Below are 15239 nucleotides of genomic sequence, written 5' to 3'. Positions count from 1 at the left end.
TTCTTTTTTTTTTTTTTTATTTTTTTTTAATTTTCTCTCTCCCGCGATTTCTTTCCCTCCCTCCTCTCCTTCCCCGCCTCACCCCGCACCCCCGCGGACGCACCCCCGCCTCCCCACCAGCCGCCAAACCCCCCTCACCAGCCCCCCCCCCACACACACACACCGAGCCCGCATCATTTTTACCGCTTTTAATTCCTCCCCCCCCCCTTTTTCCCACCCGCGCAGCTCCGCGCAACCTCCCGCCGCCTCTCCGCGCCCCGCGCGGCCCCGCCGGCGACTCCACAGCGCCACCCGCTGGGCGGCCGCCGCCACCGCGGCGCTCTCCGCGCAACCTCCGCGCTTTCCTTCAAGCGGGAAAAGGCTTTCGAGGCGAGGAGGGGCCGCGGGGAAGCCCCCTCCCGGGTTTAGGAAGCCTCGTGTAGCGGTGTTGCCGGCGATCCCGGGGGGGGGGGGACGCGTAACCCCAGCCCGCCCGGCGCGGGGAGCACCGAGACTCCTGGGGCTCCACCGCTGGTCCTTGATGGTTTTCTTCGCGGGTGGGAGGGGGGGGGCACCGAGGGTTACGCCCCCCCCCCCCGAGTCACCAGCGCAGCGAGAAGTTGGTCACAACGCGTTGGTGGGCCCCGAGGCCTTTTCCCATCCCGGCGGTTGGGCCCCAGGCCCAGCTTTGCGCTGCCCACGGGGTGATGGCTCGGCCCCGGGGCCCAGCGGGATGGGTGAGCAGGGCCGGGGGGGGGGGGTTAGTTTGGGACACGCACCCCCCCCCCCCCCCCCCCCCCCCACACACGGGAGGCACCAAACTCGGGTGGCATCTCCGCGCGCCGCAACTCCTCCTCTGCAAAACGGCAAAGCCACCCACCGCCTTCCCCCCCACCCCTCACCCCCGGGCGCCGAGCCGCGGGCAGCAGCGACCACGAAGCCGCCACGTCGGTCGCGGGGCTGCCCGTGCGGTGAACGCTGCCCCGTCCCCCGCACCCAGTGAGGGGGGGGAGAGGCCCCCGGGGTGAAGGGTTGGCGAGCGCGGGATGAGACGCTGCCCCGGGAGGCCTGCGCAAAAAGGAGCCGACCTTGAGGGTGACAGCTTTTCTGCCCGTCGCTCGCTTGATGCCGCTGCCGTAACAGCGCTCTTTGCGCCCTTGAGCTTCCGTAACGGCCACGAAAAAAAAAAAAAAAAAAAAACCACAAAGGCTGAGAGAGAAACCAAGAACGTACTGCGGCGGGGTGCGATTATAAAATAAGTTTTCCTAGAGCAGCTGTGGGTGCTTTGCGCGACGTATTTGTAGCACGCGCAAATTTGCACGTAACTAAACACAAATTTAGCAGCCTCCGGGTTGTCTGGGTGGGCTCAAAGTGACAGTCGCTTCTAAGCAATGGGATGCGCGGCTTAAAATTGTTAAAAATCCTCTGTTTCTGGCTGTGGTGGCCCGTCCGATATTGCACAGCCTGGCGTCGATCTAGGACCAAGTGTTTGGAGCTGGCTGTGAAGGGAACACGCTTTAATGTTTGACAAACAAGCAGCTGTGCTTGTTTGAAGCCGGTCAGCAATTTGGAAAGCTAAAGCAGTCGCAGAATCAGGATTCACGAGCGCAGGTGCACTGCTCAAAGGTGAATGACGGATTAAACTTATTACAGGGATATAAAAAGGTTACTTAGGTGGTAGGACTGGTCAAAGCGAAAACTAACACCTTCTGGAAAAAAAAATCTTCCAGGCTTCTTTTCTGATTTGAATCTCAAACTATTTCAAACATCTGAAACAAAATGCAGGGCAGTTAGCATGAAGTTTATTCAGGAAAATAAATTTACTGAAAAATCATGAACTTTTTCCCCTAATTTATTTTTTCAATCTTGAAATTTCATCAATATTTACATTTTGGAAATAAAATTCAAGTAGTTCTACACATGCAGCAAAAAGGGGGTGTGGGTACATTTTTATTGCATTACTATATATGTATTCTATTTTCCTGGACTACTTTTGCCCCTTTTGTTAACCTAAGCCTCATGTGCTGAGTAAAATAGGAAAATACTTTTATCAGATAGAATCGTCGACACATTCGTGCTGATGGGTTCTTTGCCATTTCAGCTTCTTAGTCGCTAATTTCCTGACGTAGCAAGTGTGTCCTGTGCTTTAAACCTGGCATGCTGGTGATCCTTTAGACACTGCTGAAGGAAGACCCAGCTGAAACAACAGAGTACGTGTTCAAGCAAGGGCTGCTCGCGTGAGTAAGGGTTTGAGTCATCCAAGCCCAAAAGGACTGGTAAGGAGGAGGAAGCTGCTTCATCAAATGCCTGGTAGCAGGAGATGTAAATACACAACCCAGACGAACAGGCTGATTTTGTGGATCATATGCACAGCAGTCGTGCTAAATTGGGTGGTGTTATTTGGAAAGCGCAACAGAAGAGAGAAGACACAATACGGAGAGCTCTGAAACACAGATGCTCCGGAGCAGGATGCTGGGGTGGGCATATGAAATCACAGAGGTGCAAAGAGTGTTTGTTCTCCATCTGAACCCAAAGTGGAGTATCTCAGCGTAAAAAAAAAAAAGAGCTTTTTTAGGTGTGGCAGCAGCCTGTGTGACGCGTGAGCCGGTGACACAGCCACCACTGAGCCAGGGCAGCTACTTCTGGGCAGCAGGTTCCCTCGCACCATCCTTGCTTCCCGTGCCAGAGGCAGGAAGGCACAATTCAGGCTATCCTCTCCTCTGCAACGAGTTTTGTCTGCTGAGCAGCAGACACGGGCGCCCTACAGGGAGCAGCTCACACCCTGGCTCCAGGGCTGCTCGCCAAGGCGGGGGGGGGGGGGTCTGCCAGCCCACTGAGGCCATGAGCCTGGGCGAGCTGTGAATCCCCCCCTCCAGGGCACGTCGGATGCTCATATCTTGTACCACGCTTCATCTCAATTAACGTATGATGAAACGGAGCCTTGAGCCTCAAACATGCCGAGGGGTAACTTGATACAAACGTGCAGCTGCGCTGATCCCCTGAAAGAGGGCGAGTTGCGCATTTTGCAATTAGGGTGAGCTAATTGTATGTGCACGGGCGGTTGCCACAGCTCAGCTGATGGGTGGTAACTTATTAAACCGCAGTAACGTGAGCGCTTTGAGTCATGAAACCGTACCCAAAGTGGTCGCAGACTCAGGGCCTGAGAACCCACTGCCCTCCCGTTCTGCTGCACCATCATCTCGAGGACAAGGAGAGGAATTGAAAACCTGTGCTGTATGGTCCGATGCAAGATGAAGTTTCCCAAGGGATTCTTAAATTTCTAGCCAGAATTTCAAAGAATTTAACAATGTTTTCTTTTTAAATGACCTTGAATCAAAATATTCGTTTTAAGTGGGAATGTTTGGGGAAGAAAGAGTTCTGGAAATTTTCAGCATAAACACTAATTCTTGTAAAAAAACATGAGGGGTCATATTCAGAAGGCCTAAATTTCCCCTAAGTCTCTGAGTCTTGTGTTTGTTACCTGCTAGGGATGTCTGCAGGCCTAGAGCCATCCAGAAGGGAACCTGTCCAATTTGGTGGAACTGTGGCCAGAGTATTTTTTTTTTTTTTTTTTTTTAGAGGTAATGTATTTTTAATCTGTAGCACTTGCTAGTTTCTTAGAAGGTTGAAGAGAAAATTACCTGACAAATGCTTTCCTTCCTCTGTACTTGGTTATTAATTTTGTGCGCACACGCATGTGACTGGGCAAGGAGAGTTGAAATCAGCCTGTTCTTGTGTTTGTGGTTTTTTCAGAGCCTCCTCGATGCCAGCCCTGTTAGCAGCGCTGATGATGTGAGCTTTGACCTGGAGAGCATAGCTCAGATTCTAGCCCTGGTGATGTTGCTATTGATCTTCAGGGTTTCAGCAAGCGAGGGGTATAGGGAGTCCTTGGGGAAGCTTTTCTTTTCAATTACTTTTAAACGAAGCTGGACATAAACCCATTTGTGCTCAGAGCTAATGCCATGCTGAAGGAACTGGAACACAGCCCCTGTAACAGGGTGCTTGAGCGTGAGAGCAGATGAAGTGAACTAACAGAAGCAACTGTAGGAAGCCAGGGAGTAACCTGCCTAAATGGTGAGAAAAAAAAAGAAACAGCCCCTCGCTGTCAGGGTCTGGGCTCTGGCAGGTGGCTGTCACACCAAAGAGGGGGCGGCGATGGCACCGCTTTGTGCTCTGCAAAGCGGAGGGACCTCAGGGCTCCAGCTGCCTTCACCCGCGTTTCCTCCCCCAGCCTCTCTGCTGCCCACCTATCTGTCCTCCGAGGGGGTAACAGCAGAAAAACAGCCCTAAAAAACTCATTTCACAGGACTTCTTCAGGCCTTTGTCCGTTAGCTATGTCAGTAGCAGCAGATACACACTCACTAAAAACTGTGTAGGGTTGCAGATAATACCCTTGTGTGCATCCCCTCTTTGTTTGCTGCCTGCCAATGTGTTCAGCGTTGCCCTGGAGATCACAACATTTTGGCAAACATCACCGTTTTGCTCCCAACAGAGCCCTTTTCCCTCTTCCCTTGAGGAAGGGAGTCACACTTACAAGGGAAAAAAAAAAAAAAGAAAAAAAAAAAAAGAGATATCTGGTTCTGGCCCGAGTTTCATGTTTTTTCTTCCCATTTCTAAATGAATTCTAAGCTGAGACATCCCATGCAAAATTTCAACCCAGGGCAGTTGTCTGCATTCACACTAAGAACCAGTGAATAAGTGTTTTGAGGTAGCCTTAATTATAGATGTGAGAATGACACCAGTGTAACATTTAAAGTGTGAACATAAAATATGGCAAATCAATCAGAGTATGGAACCAGACTCGGAAAGTATTCAGCTGATGATGTTCACGATCACACATTTAAAAAAAAAAAAAAAAGAAAAAAAAAATCACATGTGGAAATTCACTCCTCCAGCCAATGGAAAGAGATACTTTTCTATCTCATAGTCTACAAAATTCCCTCACCTACTACCCAAATCACAGTTAAAAGGAGCTTAATTTATCCCTTTGAAAAAAAAAAAAAAAAAGTTTTACAAGCCGTTATTCCTGCTCAGCAATCACACAGACATTAAATCTTATTGCAAAAAGAGGGGGGGGAATGCCTCTTCTCAGCATTACAGCTGCAGCTGTTTGACAGAAGTAAGTGACTTCATAAACCCTCCTGATTTGGCAGTAGGAGAGCAGAGTTTTATGCTGTCTGCTGCACAGTCAGAGGGGCTGAGAAAGCTCTGCAAAGCAATCTTCACAAATGTTTCACCTCAGTTTATAAATACCTTTGCTTCACCGTGTTAATGCCTCTTTTGCTTTGCTTTCCATTCACCTCCACTGGAGCTTCTACCAAGATATTTTATTGCTTTAAAGTGATTGATCCCACTGGTCCCACATATTTTTCTCCTTTTGTGTTTCTTTTCTCAACGGAAGATACCGCACCTTCCACCTTTCCATTGCTTTGTTGGCTTATTATGATAAAATGCAGAAAAGATTTAGCAGGCTGTCTTTATTTGCAGCATAATCAGGCTGTACACCTTATCATGAAAAAGTCCATTCTTAAGCACTGCGCTTTGTTTCTCTCAAGTGTCCATGAAGAATTACTTGAAAACACATTCTCCTGAGCTGTGCTGAAAACGGAGAGATTTCTGATGGTTGTCTTCTCAACCTCCACCTTTCTGTATTAATTTTGAGACCTTATTATGTAAGAATGAATTCCTGTTCCTCCAGAGCAACTTCTGGAGATGTTCCCAGCTCCCGTTAACATGACTTCGCTATGAGTTTGATGTGAGAAGGCTATTTAGTACTTTGAAGGAGCACCATCTCCATCGGGACGTCTTCACCGATGCAAAGTCAGCAGGAACTCTTGCTTCAGTAAAATCTCCAGGATCCACCTTTCAAGTTATCTGTTCGTTTTATAGGACCATTACAGCTCATAGGCCTTGCTCGTTCCTTGGACGTGCAGCCTGCTGTTTCACATTGCCAGGAGATTTTGCAGGATTTGTCTCAGAGCAGATTGGACCGGGATGTAAGAATCTGAAGGGAAAATTGTCAGTGAACAGATGAGTTTCTCAACGATGGTCTTCAAACACTGGTGGGCTTCCTGTAAGTCCCTCTCAAATTGTTGTCCCTCTCTTTGTAAAGCCATATGAATACAGATGTTTCTAAACTCAATGCTATCCTGAAAGCGAAAGCAAAAAGAAGTGAGTAAAGAGTGATACTCCTCAAGTTTTCTAAGCATGATTTTCTAAGCGAGTAAAGAGTGATGCTCCTCAAGTTCTCTAAGCATGATTTTCTAAGCAGAAACTTCCTAATCATGATAAAGTTCATCTCTGATTTAGTGTGAAACATCTTCAGTTTTGAGATACATATAGAGTAACCATTAAATACTGCTGCAAGATGTCTCAGCAGGAAGCCTTGGGTAGCAGTTTCACCTACTCACTTTTAAGGGGCACCTTCTTCCCCGGGCATCACCAATTTTTTTTTTTTTTTTTTTTAATTCTCTTTCTACCAGACAGACCTTTTGTAGCTGTGCTCAAGCAATTCAACTCCCCCTACCCTGGCAGGCAAGGGTAGGACCTCAGGGAAATGTTACAACCGGACGTCTCTGGAAAGTTCCCAATGGCTTCCAAGGGAACTTTGTGACAGCACCCCTCACTGAAGCATCACTTCCAGGCAGTGTCCCTCGTTCTGTGATGTGACTGGGATCACCAGTGAGGCAGGTGACCTCGACAGCTCTGCCAGTTGCACTTTGTAATAAATTATGAAGACTTCCCGGTCCCTCAGATGTGGCATGGTCTGCGGCGTGACAAGTGCTGCTCTAACCCCTGCCCGTGCTAGGGAAATGCTCTGCATGGGGCAAAGGCACGCCTTAATCCAGTCAAACCAACACTGGACGTTGCAGCTCATGGAAACCCTTGCCTGCTGCATTTAGAAAAAGGCTAAGTGAAGTCAGTTTTATGCTAAGGAGCTGTAGTGCTGCTGGCTGTAGCGCCTTTCCTATGGCAGGGACAACCCTCTGCCTGCCCAGGAGCAGGGCCGGTATAGCTCTGTGAGCACTGGAAGGGGGTGCACATCTATTATGCACCTTTGCAGAGCTACTAAAAGAAAACATTCCCCTCTACCCCCATCTGCTCTTACCCCACCCTAAAGGAGGTAGGAGCAGATGGTAGAAGCAAAGTTTTAACTTGCAGTGGTTCCCCAGCCTGTTTTGCTCTAGGAAAGGGCTGTGTCAGCACAAAGGGAGGAGAATCTCAGCGCTGGGAATGAGCATTTGGAGGTGAAGAGGACAAGATGACTTCTTCCAGCAGCAGGATCGGCCTCTGTCATCCTAAAATTTACGTGCAAATGTGGTCTCAGTCACAGGCTATGCCTTCGCAAGGTCTCACGTGCAATGAACGCTCCAGGACAAGCTGTAGGGCACAGGGGAACCTTCTCCTGTAGCATGTGGTACACGCCACATTTTGGCACCTCTTACCTCCTTCCCTTGATGTATTTACTCTTTTAGTTAGTAGCAGCCTGTGCTTTTAGCGGAGAGGAAATTGAGTTCTAATGTTATTCTTAAAAGCATGAGGGCTCAGACTTATTGTGGGCTTTACCTTTGTTATTAAAAACAACAAAGAAACCAGTTTTAAAAACTCCGCTTCACCTAGACAATCCCGGCTTCATAATGGCAATAGCAAAAAGGATTTGCAGCTGAAGGATTAAAAAGCAGGTTAAGATCAAAACCAGTGCTGAATGACTGCCTCGGCCAGCAAATAGAAGGCATTCATTATGGAAATACCGAAAGGAGCCATCCAACACCATTCTTGGGCCCTTAGGTATTGCCCGATAGTGGTTGTGGGTCTGCTGTGGGCAAGGTGAACTCACTGCTCTGGTACGTCCCTGTGCCGAAAAGCTGGGGAGTCCTGAGCCAGGAGGTTAGCTGAAAAGCAGTCTTTTCACATATATTTCCAAAGTTTCCTTTTTCAGAAATATTTTGATGTTTCCTTTGAAGGTCACCTTTCAAATCTGTTCTGTAAAGTTGCCTTAGGTATAAAATCCTTACTCAAATATATTAAAAGGTCAAATAAATTGCGCTAAGTAAACAAGCTAGCTTTGCTAGCTTTTGCAGGTGTCCAGCACATGGGAGCTTTAGGATACATGACAGAGAATAAAAACTTGACTTATCTCTCTCTTTTCAGCAAAAGCGGGCAGTAACTAACTGAAGGGAAAAAAAAAAAAAAAAAACAAAAAACAAAAAACAAAACAACTTTCAGACTGAAAATTCTTTCTGTTTTAACTTCAGGAAATAGGGCCCTTGTGAGTTGAACTGATAGAGGGCAACAGCTCCTGCAGTACTTTGCCATTTAAGAGAAGGTAATAGGAATATTTGCAGTGATTTGATTTTAAGTGTTCTCAATTGCAGGACAGGGGCAGATCCTCCCTGCAGCTTTCATTTGTCAAGATCCATATGTTTAGACAGATGAGTTCATAAAGAACGTCTCCCAGAATAAAAACAGCATAGCCTACTGGATTCAAGGCTCCCTAATTTATGGCCTAAAATTTTCCACTGCTCCGGGTCTGTTTCATGCAGTTGTCACTCAGTGGTAGGCTGAAGTTTCAGGATGTTTCTGATGGCCCAGCTTTTATTTTTGAACTGTAACATAAAATTGATACTATCCACCAAAGTTGCTTTGCATTTATGAAGAGGCCACTTTTATAAAAGCTTCCTTAGAGAAGATACAAACTGCTTTCTTCCATCTTTTATTTTACTTAGAGATGCCAACCTGACCCATCAAACAGACTCCTCCAGCTGGCTCTTACAGACAGCTGCCTTTTTCTTCAGCACACTCAAATTTTAGGCCCCGGCCCACTGCCAACCCTCCACATTTTTTCTTAATCTTCATGTGCCCTGGTAGACAAAATTTCCACTGAAGGCAGAGTGGCAGCGGTGGTGCTGTGGTCCAGGTGCTGGATGCTAGCCATGATCAGCAGGCCAAAAGCTGGGAGTCGGGGCTGGAGTGCCAGAGCTCCTGATGGCCATTCCTTGTAACTCAGCGCCTCCACCCCCACTGACCTATTTTATATTTTTCCAGTATAAATTCTCAGGGTAGCTCAACTTCTGGAGGAATAAAATGGTCATTTTAGAAGGTGATTCCTGTGGCATTCCTTGGGCGTGTGAAAGCGTAAGCCAGAGCTTTTTCCCAGAGGCTCTGCGTGTGGTCAGTGGGGAGCGATAGGAACTGTTTATCTGACACATCTCAGAAGGCTGTTATGGGATGAACTGAATCTGGAGTGCCTCTTTCCCTCCAACATCTCTAAAGAAACACAGCTTGAGCAGCTCAGTCTTGGGGAAGCCTCTGTGGGACAGATAAGCCCCAGCTCAAGTCTGTGTTCATCTCTCCACCTGCTATTTTAGAAAACAGTTGCATTTGGAAGACAACTCCTAAGACACATAGCACTGAGAATGGTGGAGCTGTTAATAATTTCTTGTAATGTTCCTATTCCTGTGGGGAGGGGGAAAAAAATCCCCCCAAGACCCCAGAGTAGTTCATTCTGCAGTTTGCTGCTGCAAAGCCTCTTTCTAACACAGCAGGTGCGGGTGCATGCAGAGTGTAGTGCTATCATAGTAATAAAATGCAACCACCTAAACATATTTCCTCTGAGCTTCCAGAAAGATCTCGGAGGCGATTCCTCACTCGAAGAACCTCAAGTTGTCCATTTGTCAGTATTCAAAAAAAAAAAAAAAAAAAAAAAATCCACACAAACGAGTATTGATGTCTACAGCTTGCAAATAACTTTATGGAGGGTGAGGCAATTTTTTCCAGGATCATTCTTCAGATTAATTACTTTTAAAAATGAACATTCAAAGCTATTAGGTCCAGGAACAACTTCATAATATCAGTGGCTGCAAAATGAAAAACGTGCATGCTGGCACATTTGTTCAATCCGTGGTGGCAAGCAGGGACTCTGCTGCTGTTTTATGCGGATTCTAATGAAAGCAATTTATCTCGTTTCTGTCACCCCTAAGCCATTACTTATGAATCAGTCTTCAGATCTCTTGCACGAGGAAGAACGAGTCGCTTTGGTACTGAGAACCAATCTCTGACTTGTGCCAGGAAACCAGCAACCAGAAAACAAGCTTATTAACTACCATTAGAGATGTCATCTAGCAACAGCCACCCATTCCATATTCCTTCCCCAAAACGTGCAAATCCCCTGGGTTTACGATGTGCTGAGCATCCAGCAGCGCTGCCTGGCTGCACCAGCCTTTGCTGCCCTTCTCCTGAGGAGCAGGAGGTTTCCAGGTCTTTGGTTCACCTGTGGCCAAAGTCAGCAACGCCCAATGCTGTGCTGCTGTTTGGCCTGCAGTAAATCTGTGGGTTCTGTTCCGTTCCCCGGGGATGGGTCTCAATATAGCCGGAAAACCAAGCCTGTGGCTGGCACCACCCCGAGGCAACGCACCATCCCTCTGCCTGCCTGCAGGAAGCCTGGCAGGGCTGCTTCCACCCCTTCGCTCGCGTCCCAGCGATGTGGCTCGCTCTCGGGGCAAGTTAAGTGCCACTGGACTGGTCTCACAGCGACGGCACCGTTTCACCCCAACGGGAGACCCAGGGCAAGGGGGCTTCAGGTGGGTGTGCAGCTGATGCTGCTTCTTTCAGCTGGGAGCGCCGAGCTGGCCTCCCCGACCTTCTTCATCCACACCGAGCAGAGCAGCGGCACCGTAGCCCAGGGGCAGGAGAAACTTGCACAGTCAGAAGTTTTTTTTATTATCCCACCCTGCCAGTCTGGCACCTTTTTAAGGACACTATTTTCTTTTCCCCCTTAAAGAAAATACCATGACTGTTTTGCAAATGGGATGGCTATTTTAACTTCTTAGCGTGATTTATATTCCATTCCCCGCTGGCTGCTGTCAAGATTGGCCCAGTCCAATCCACTACACATTTCTGATTTAGTACCGTCCTCGCGACCCCTCGGTAACTTCAGCGCGGGAGACAGGATGTTATCAAAAAGCTGGAGTAAAGCAGAGCTGCACCTGAGCACAGCCAGGGCAAGCCGCACACTGCTATTTTGGGAAGCTTTTATACCTTGTATTTTTCCTTTTCAAATGCACTCACATTGCTACTTAAAATACGGAATCTCTGTTTTAAAAAAAAAAAAAAAAAAAAAAAAAAAAAGGAGGCTGTTCTGTTCACCTTGGCAGCGTGTAATTATGGGAGAGAGAAAACACGGACATTATTCCAGGGCATCTTTGTGGAGGCAGAAGGCGCAAGGAGTTTGCTCGCGGGTGCGATGCCGGTAAACGTCTGGTTGGGCAGCGGGGCGACGTGCTCGCCTGGGCCCCGGGATGGGGGAAAGAGGCCCCTTGTCCTTTCCCATCCTCACGCAGAGCCCTTGGCGATTCAATCTCTTTGCCGTCCAGATCTGTAACAATGCGTTTAGTGTTGCTAACAAAGGATTTGCCCCAATTTCTTGCAAGGGTGTGGCTTTGCATCGGACGTTAGCACCCTCCTTTTAATTGCTGAGGACAGGCACTGGCCAGTGGGCACTGAGGCACAGCAGAAAGCGTTGTTCCCAGTACCTGCAGGGGATGGGCTGCTTCAGTGTTGTCCTTCCCATTCCTTGAATCCATTTTTTCTGCAAGCCTACGTCTGGCTGTTTTGGGATCGTTTTATGGTGCGATTTTTTGCACCAGTTCATCTGATAAACCAATACCATAAACCAGTAAAAGGAAAACAAGGAACAACCCCAAAACAAATGGAAAACAGGAAAGTCAGGATTGCCAAGAAGGAACTGAAAGAGACATAACCGGAACAATAAATGAGTAGTATCAAATACTGACTACTAGCATGAATGAGTGTCTCTGAGACGTAAACCCAGAGCTTCCCTTCAAAAACAGGACATGCTACCACGGGCTGCCATTTTGAAGGGACTTTGGCCAACTCATTGTCTTAAAGCTTATTTTTAAGGGCTTGTTCATCTGAATTTATGAACGGGTTATAATATAAATGGATCCCTTGGAATCCAATTTACTTCAAAATCAAGCCTGCAGCAGCGAAACTACTCGCAATTAAAGGGGTTGGTTACCCCTGATGCAGGTTCTGAGGCAACCTAGTGCAGAATTTATGTAACCTCATTGTAGAAGGGAAGGAGGGGGAAAGTCCCAGAGCTCAGCAGGTCATGATAATGGGTTTTCAGTGAAAAAAAAAAAGGGCCTAACTCAGCTTCAAGTAGAATAGGAAAATCAGAATCCAAAGTAAACTGTATTCCCAGTGGTATCTAAACACATGCTTTCATACAGGCAGATATTAAAGTAGTTCTGGGAAAGAAGAGGAAGAAAATAAAACCTTCATTGAGGTGGCTGTATTTCATCAAGCTAGCATTGGTTTGTACAAAACCCAAATGTCATTAGCCTTGTTTATTTTAAATTACGAGCAATGAAGAAGTCTGACTGGAAAACTGGTATTGCAGAAGTCCAGCCTATCACTGTGCTCTCGTTTCTGAAGAGTAATGTCTAACAATTTCATCTGATCTTTAAAACACTTTTTACATCATGCATAGCTTCCAATATTGCCCTTTCCATTTCTAGGTGCATTTATTCCTGCTGGACTCTTAGATGAGTATTTCTGGAGACTGAAAATACATGGACCCAAATGTTCAAAGGTTGCTTCTGGTTCTTGGTGACTGAGTTTATGAGTGAATTGTATCTTGACTTGAGATAGCTTGGATTTGATTTTTAACAAATTGTGAACAATCACAAAGCCAGCTGGAATCAGTACATTGATCTAGTACATGTGAAAAGAGTATCTTGCAATATCTCAAATTCATCACCAAGATACTGAGAAAACAGAAGTCACAGCAAAATTTTGTTCACAAATATTTATCCACCAGATGAGACTCTAAGTGGTTACATCTTCTCTGCTTCAGTATCACAGCTTGCCACATTGTGCTGGTCGGTGCTAGAAAGGTTGGCATAAAAGTAGCAGAGCAGATTCTAGTTTTAGCTCAGCTGGCCCAGCAATTGGTATCTACTACTAGTGGATTTCTGTGGCGTGCACCTTTGGTACTAAAAATTGAATAAGAACCGCCACTTTTACTACATGGTGCACCCAAGACTCATCATAAAGAGGTTTTTGGACAATGCGAAAGTAAACTGACTTGGAACAAGGCATAGGAGACATAATGGGCTCCAACACCTAAACCCATAAATTGCAAGTCCATGCCTGAGCTTTTTCTCAGACTTCTTCATGGGGTAATATGCATAACCATTGTATTTGCTGGAAAAATTGAGGTTTTTTTCCGGTATTAATTCATTGGGTCTCATATGCTGGATATATAGTGTGTCAGTGTGGAACGGCCGTGGGCTCTGTGGGTCGGTCACGTTTCACTAGCCAGGTTACCAGTCATCTCTGCATCTTGTGTTGGGTTTTGGCTCTTTTAGAACTGGAGAATAGCTTTATAGTTTAAGACTTCATGTGCATTTATAGAAATTTAGACCTATAAAACTGGCTTCTGAAAAAAACTCTTAAGTAATCTTTCCAGGCTACTCAGCATGTCAGTAAGCCTTCACTCTGCCAAAAAGTGTTTTTATCCCCTGAACCCCTGTGATGCAACTGCACTGAACTGTCAGTAGCTTTCTGTTTTGCAGGCTCTAGGCTTAAATTACTTAACCGAAAATTAATGTAAGTTAAACTCTTCCAGTCCACATGGCAAGACCCAGAGCCTGCACTTACGGGTGCAGTGCGCTCCCCTTCTGCCAAAAGCCTGGGGTTTCTGTCTCTCACTTACTTTTGGGTGGAGAGGAAGAGGATGCTCCTGTAGCAGAGGGAGCAGGAGAGTCTGTTCTACTTGTACAAGCTGGGAAGTTGCTGCTATTAGCCGGGACATCTTGCTGCGCAGAGCCATCTCTCGAAGCGTCTCACGCCGGGCCGGCCTCTCGGGCCTGGGCTCACCTGGGCTCCCAGGAGATGGGTCTTCGCTCTCTTCTCCCTCCTTAGGGCTCTTCCCTGGGGCTTTTGGCTCTTCCTCCAGTTCCGGAGCCCCGGACACCTCCGTCTCCTCTCCCGGGCCGTGCCCGGCTGGGCCAGGCCTGCCGGCGCCGGAGGTTCGGGTGTGAGGCGGCTGCGAGGGGGGCCTGCAGGGAGGACGGGGGGCCGCGGCGGCCCGGAGGGCCCCTGCCTGGTGCCCGATGGACGCAAGCAGAGCGGTCGGACGAGCCATCGGCCTTCCCACCTCCCTTCCCGCCCCAGACCCCGGGTGCGGCTTTTTAAACCCGGTTTGGCCCCTTCTCTCCCCTCTTACCTTTGGCTCCGAGGTGGGTGGCCACCAGCCCTCCTCCTCCCCGGCCCGGGCCTGGCTGCAGCAGGTCGAGACCCACGGGCCCCCGGGAGGGTCGGGCCGTGGGCGCAGAGCTCAGGGCCGCCCAGCTTTTTGCGTGAGGTGTAAAACCTCCCGTGGTCCCGGGTGGGAGTGGGCTTGCCAAGGCTGGCCCCTTCGAGGAGGGTGGGGGGTACGTGCGGAGTCAGCCCTCCCGAGGCCGCGTTACAACGCTCGGGCGCCGAAGGATTTTTTTTTTTGTTTTTTTACGACGTATTTCGGCGTGCGATTTAAAAGGAGAGCAAGGGCCGGGGGCGAAACCTTTCATTCCAAACCCCTCCCGGTTTGGGGGGGGGTGTTTGGTGCGGATCTGGTTGATGGCCCCGCAGCCTGTGCCAGCTGCCTCCCGGTGACACCCACACCGAGAGGCAGAGACCCCTGGAAACGCCCAGCCGGGTCTGGCCATCAGTGTTTCCACCGAAAAGCTACAGCTGCCGAGAAGTCAAAACTTCTCGGCCTGCCCTCGGTTTTAGTACTGTTATTATTATTCACAACCCCAAAATGCATCAAATGCATCCAGACCCGTCGAGCTGACAGTACCGCATTTGGAGCACGGAAAAAAAAAAAAGAGAAAAAAAAAAAATCTCAAGTAGGAAAACAGTGGGTTGGAAACGGGAAGGCTGAATGAGCCCCACCTGAAATAACTCCAAAAAAAGGCATTTCTGGCTTTGGCATGTCAGCCAAAAGGATCCTATATGTTTTTGTATATGGTTCCCAGAGGATTTAAAACTGTAAGATTTGATGCTAAACCTATTTCTGTGCTGTGAAACCAGGGACAGCTGTACAAATATTTGCTGTTTTTAATTAAACCTAACATTGCTACTTCCTTCATTTAAGTTAGGTCAAAGGACTGGCAATTTTATGCTTTGATAGATGAAGAAAAACAGTTGTGGGTGTTGTGTTTTAGAAATATGTTATAAAATAAGAAGTCTGA

The 15239-nt window shown here is 47.8% G+C and overlaps 1 protein-coding gene across 1 annotated transcript; it reads right to left on the bottom strand.

The window, feature by feature from the left end:
* Positions 1-5921: 5921 nt before the first annotated feature.
* On the bottom strand, positions 5922-14149 carry DLEU7 (deleted in lymphocytic leukemia 7). Its single transcript, XM_033006692.2, has 2 exons — positions 13718-14149; positions 5922-6128 (listed from the first exon to the last, which is right to left on the bottom strand). Exons 1-2 carry the CDS (start codon positions 14147-14149, stop codon positions 5922-5924), a joined length of 639 nt encoding a protein of 212 aa, XP_032862583.2.
* Positions 14150-15239: the final 1090 nt, after the last annotated feature.

The sequence above is a fragment of the Tyto alba genome, unplaced genomic scaffold (genome assembly GCF_018691265.1).
Source record: "Tyto alba isolate M040663 unplaced genomic scaffold, T.alba_DEE_v4.0 Super-Scaffold_45, whole genome shotgun sequence".
In the NCBI taxonomy this organism is placed as follows: Eukaryota; Metazoa; Chordata; class Aves; order Strigiformes; family Tytonidae; genus Tyto; species Tyto alba.
Note: the sequence above shows the minus strand (reverse complement) of the source record. Positions and strands in the feature narration are given on the sequence as shown.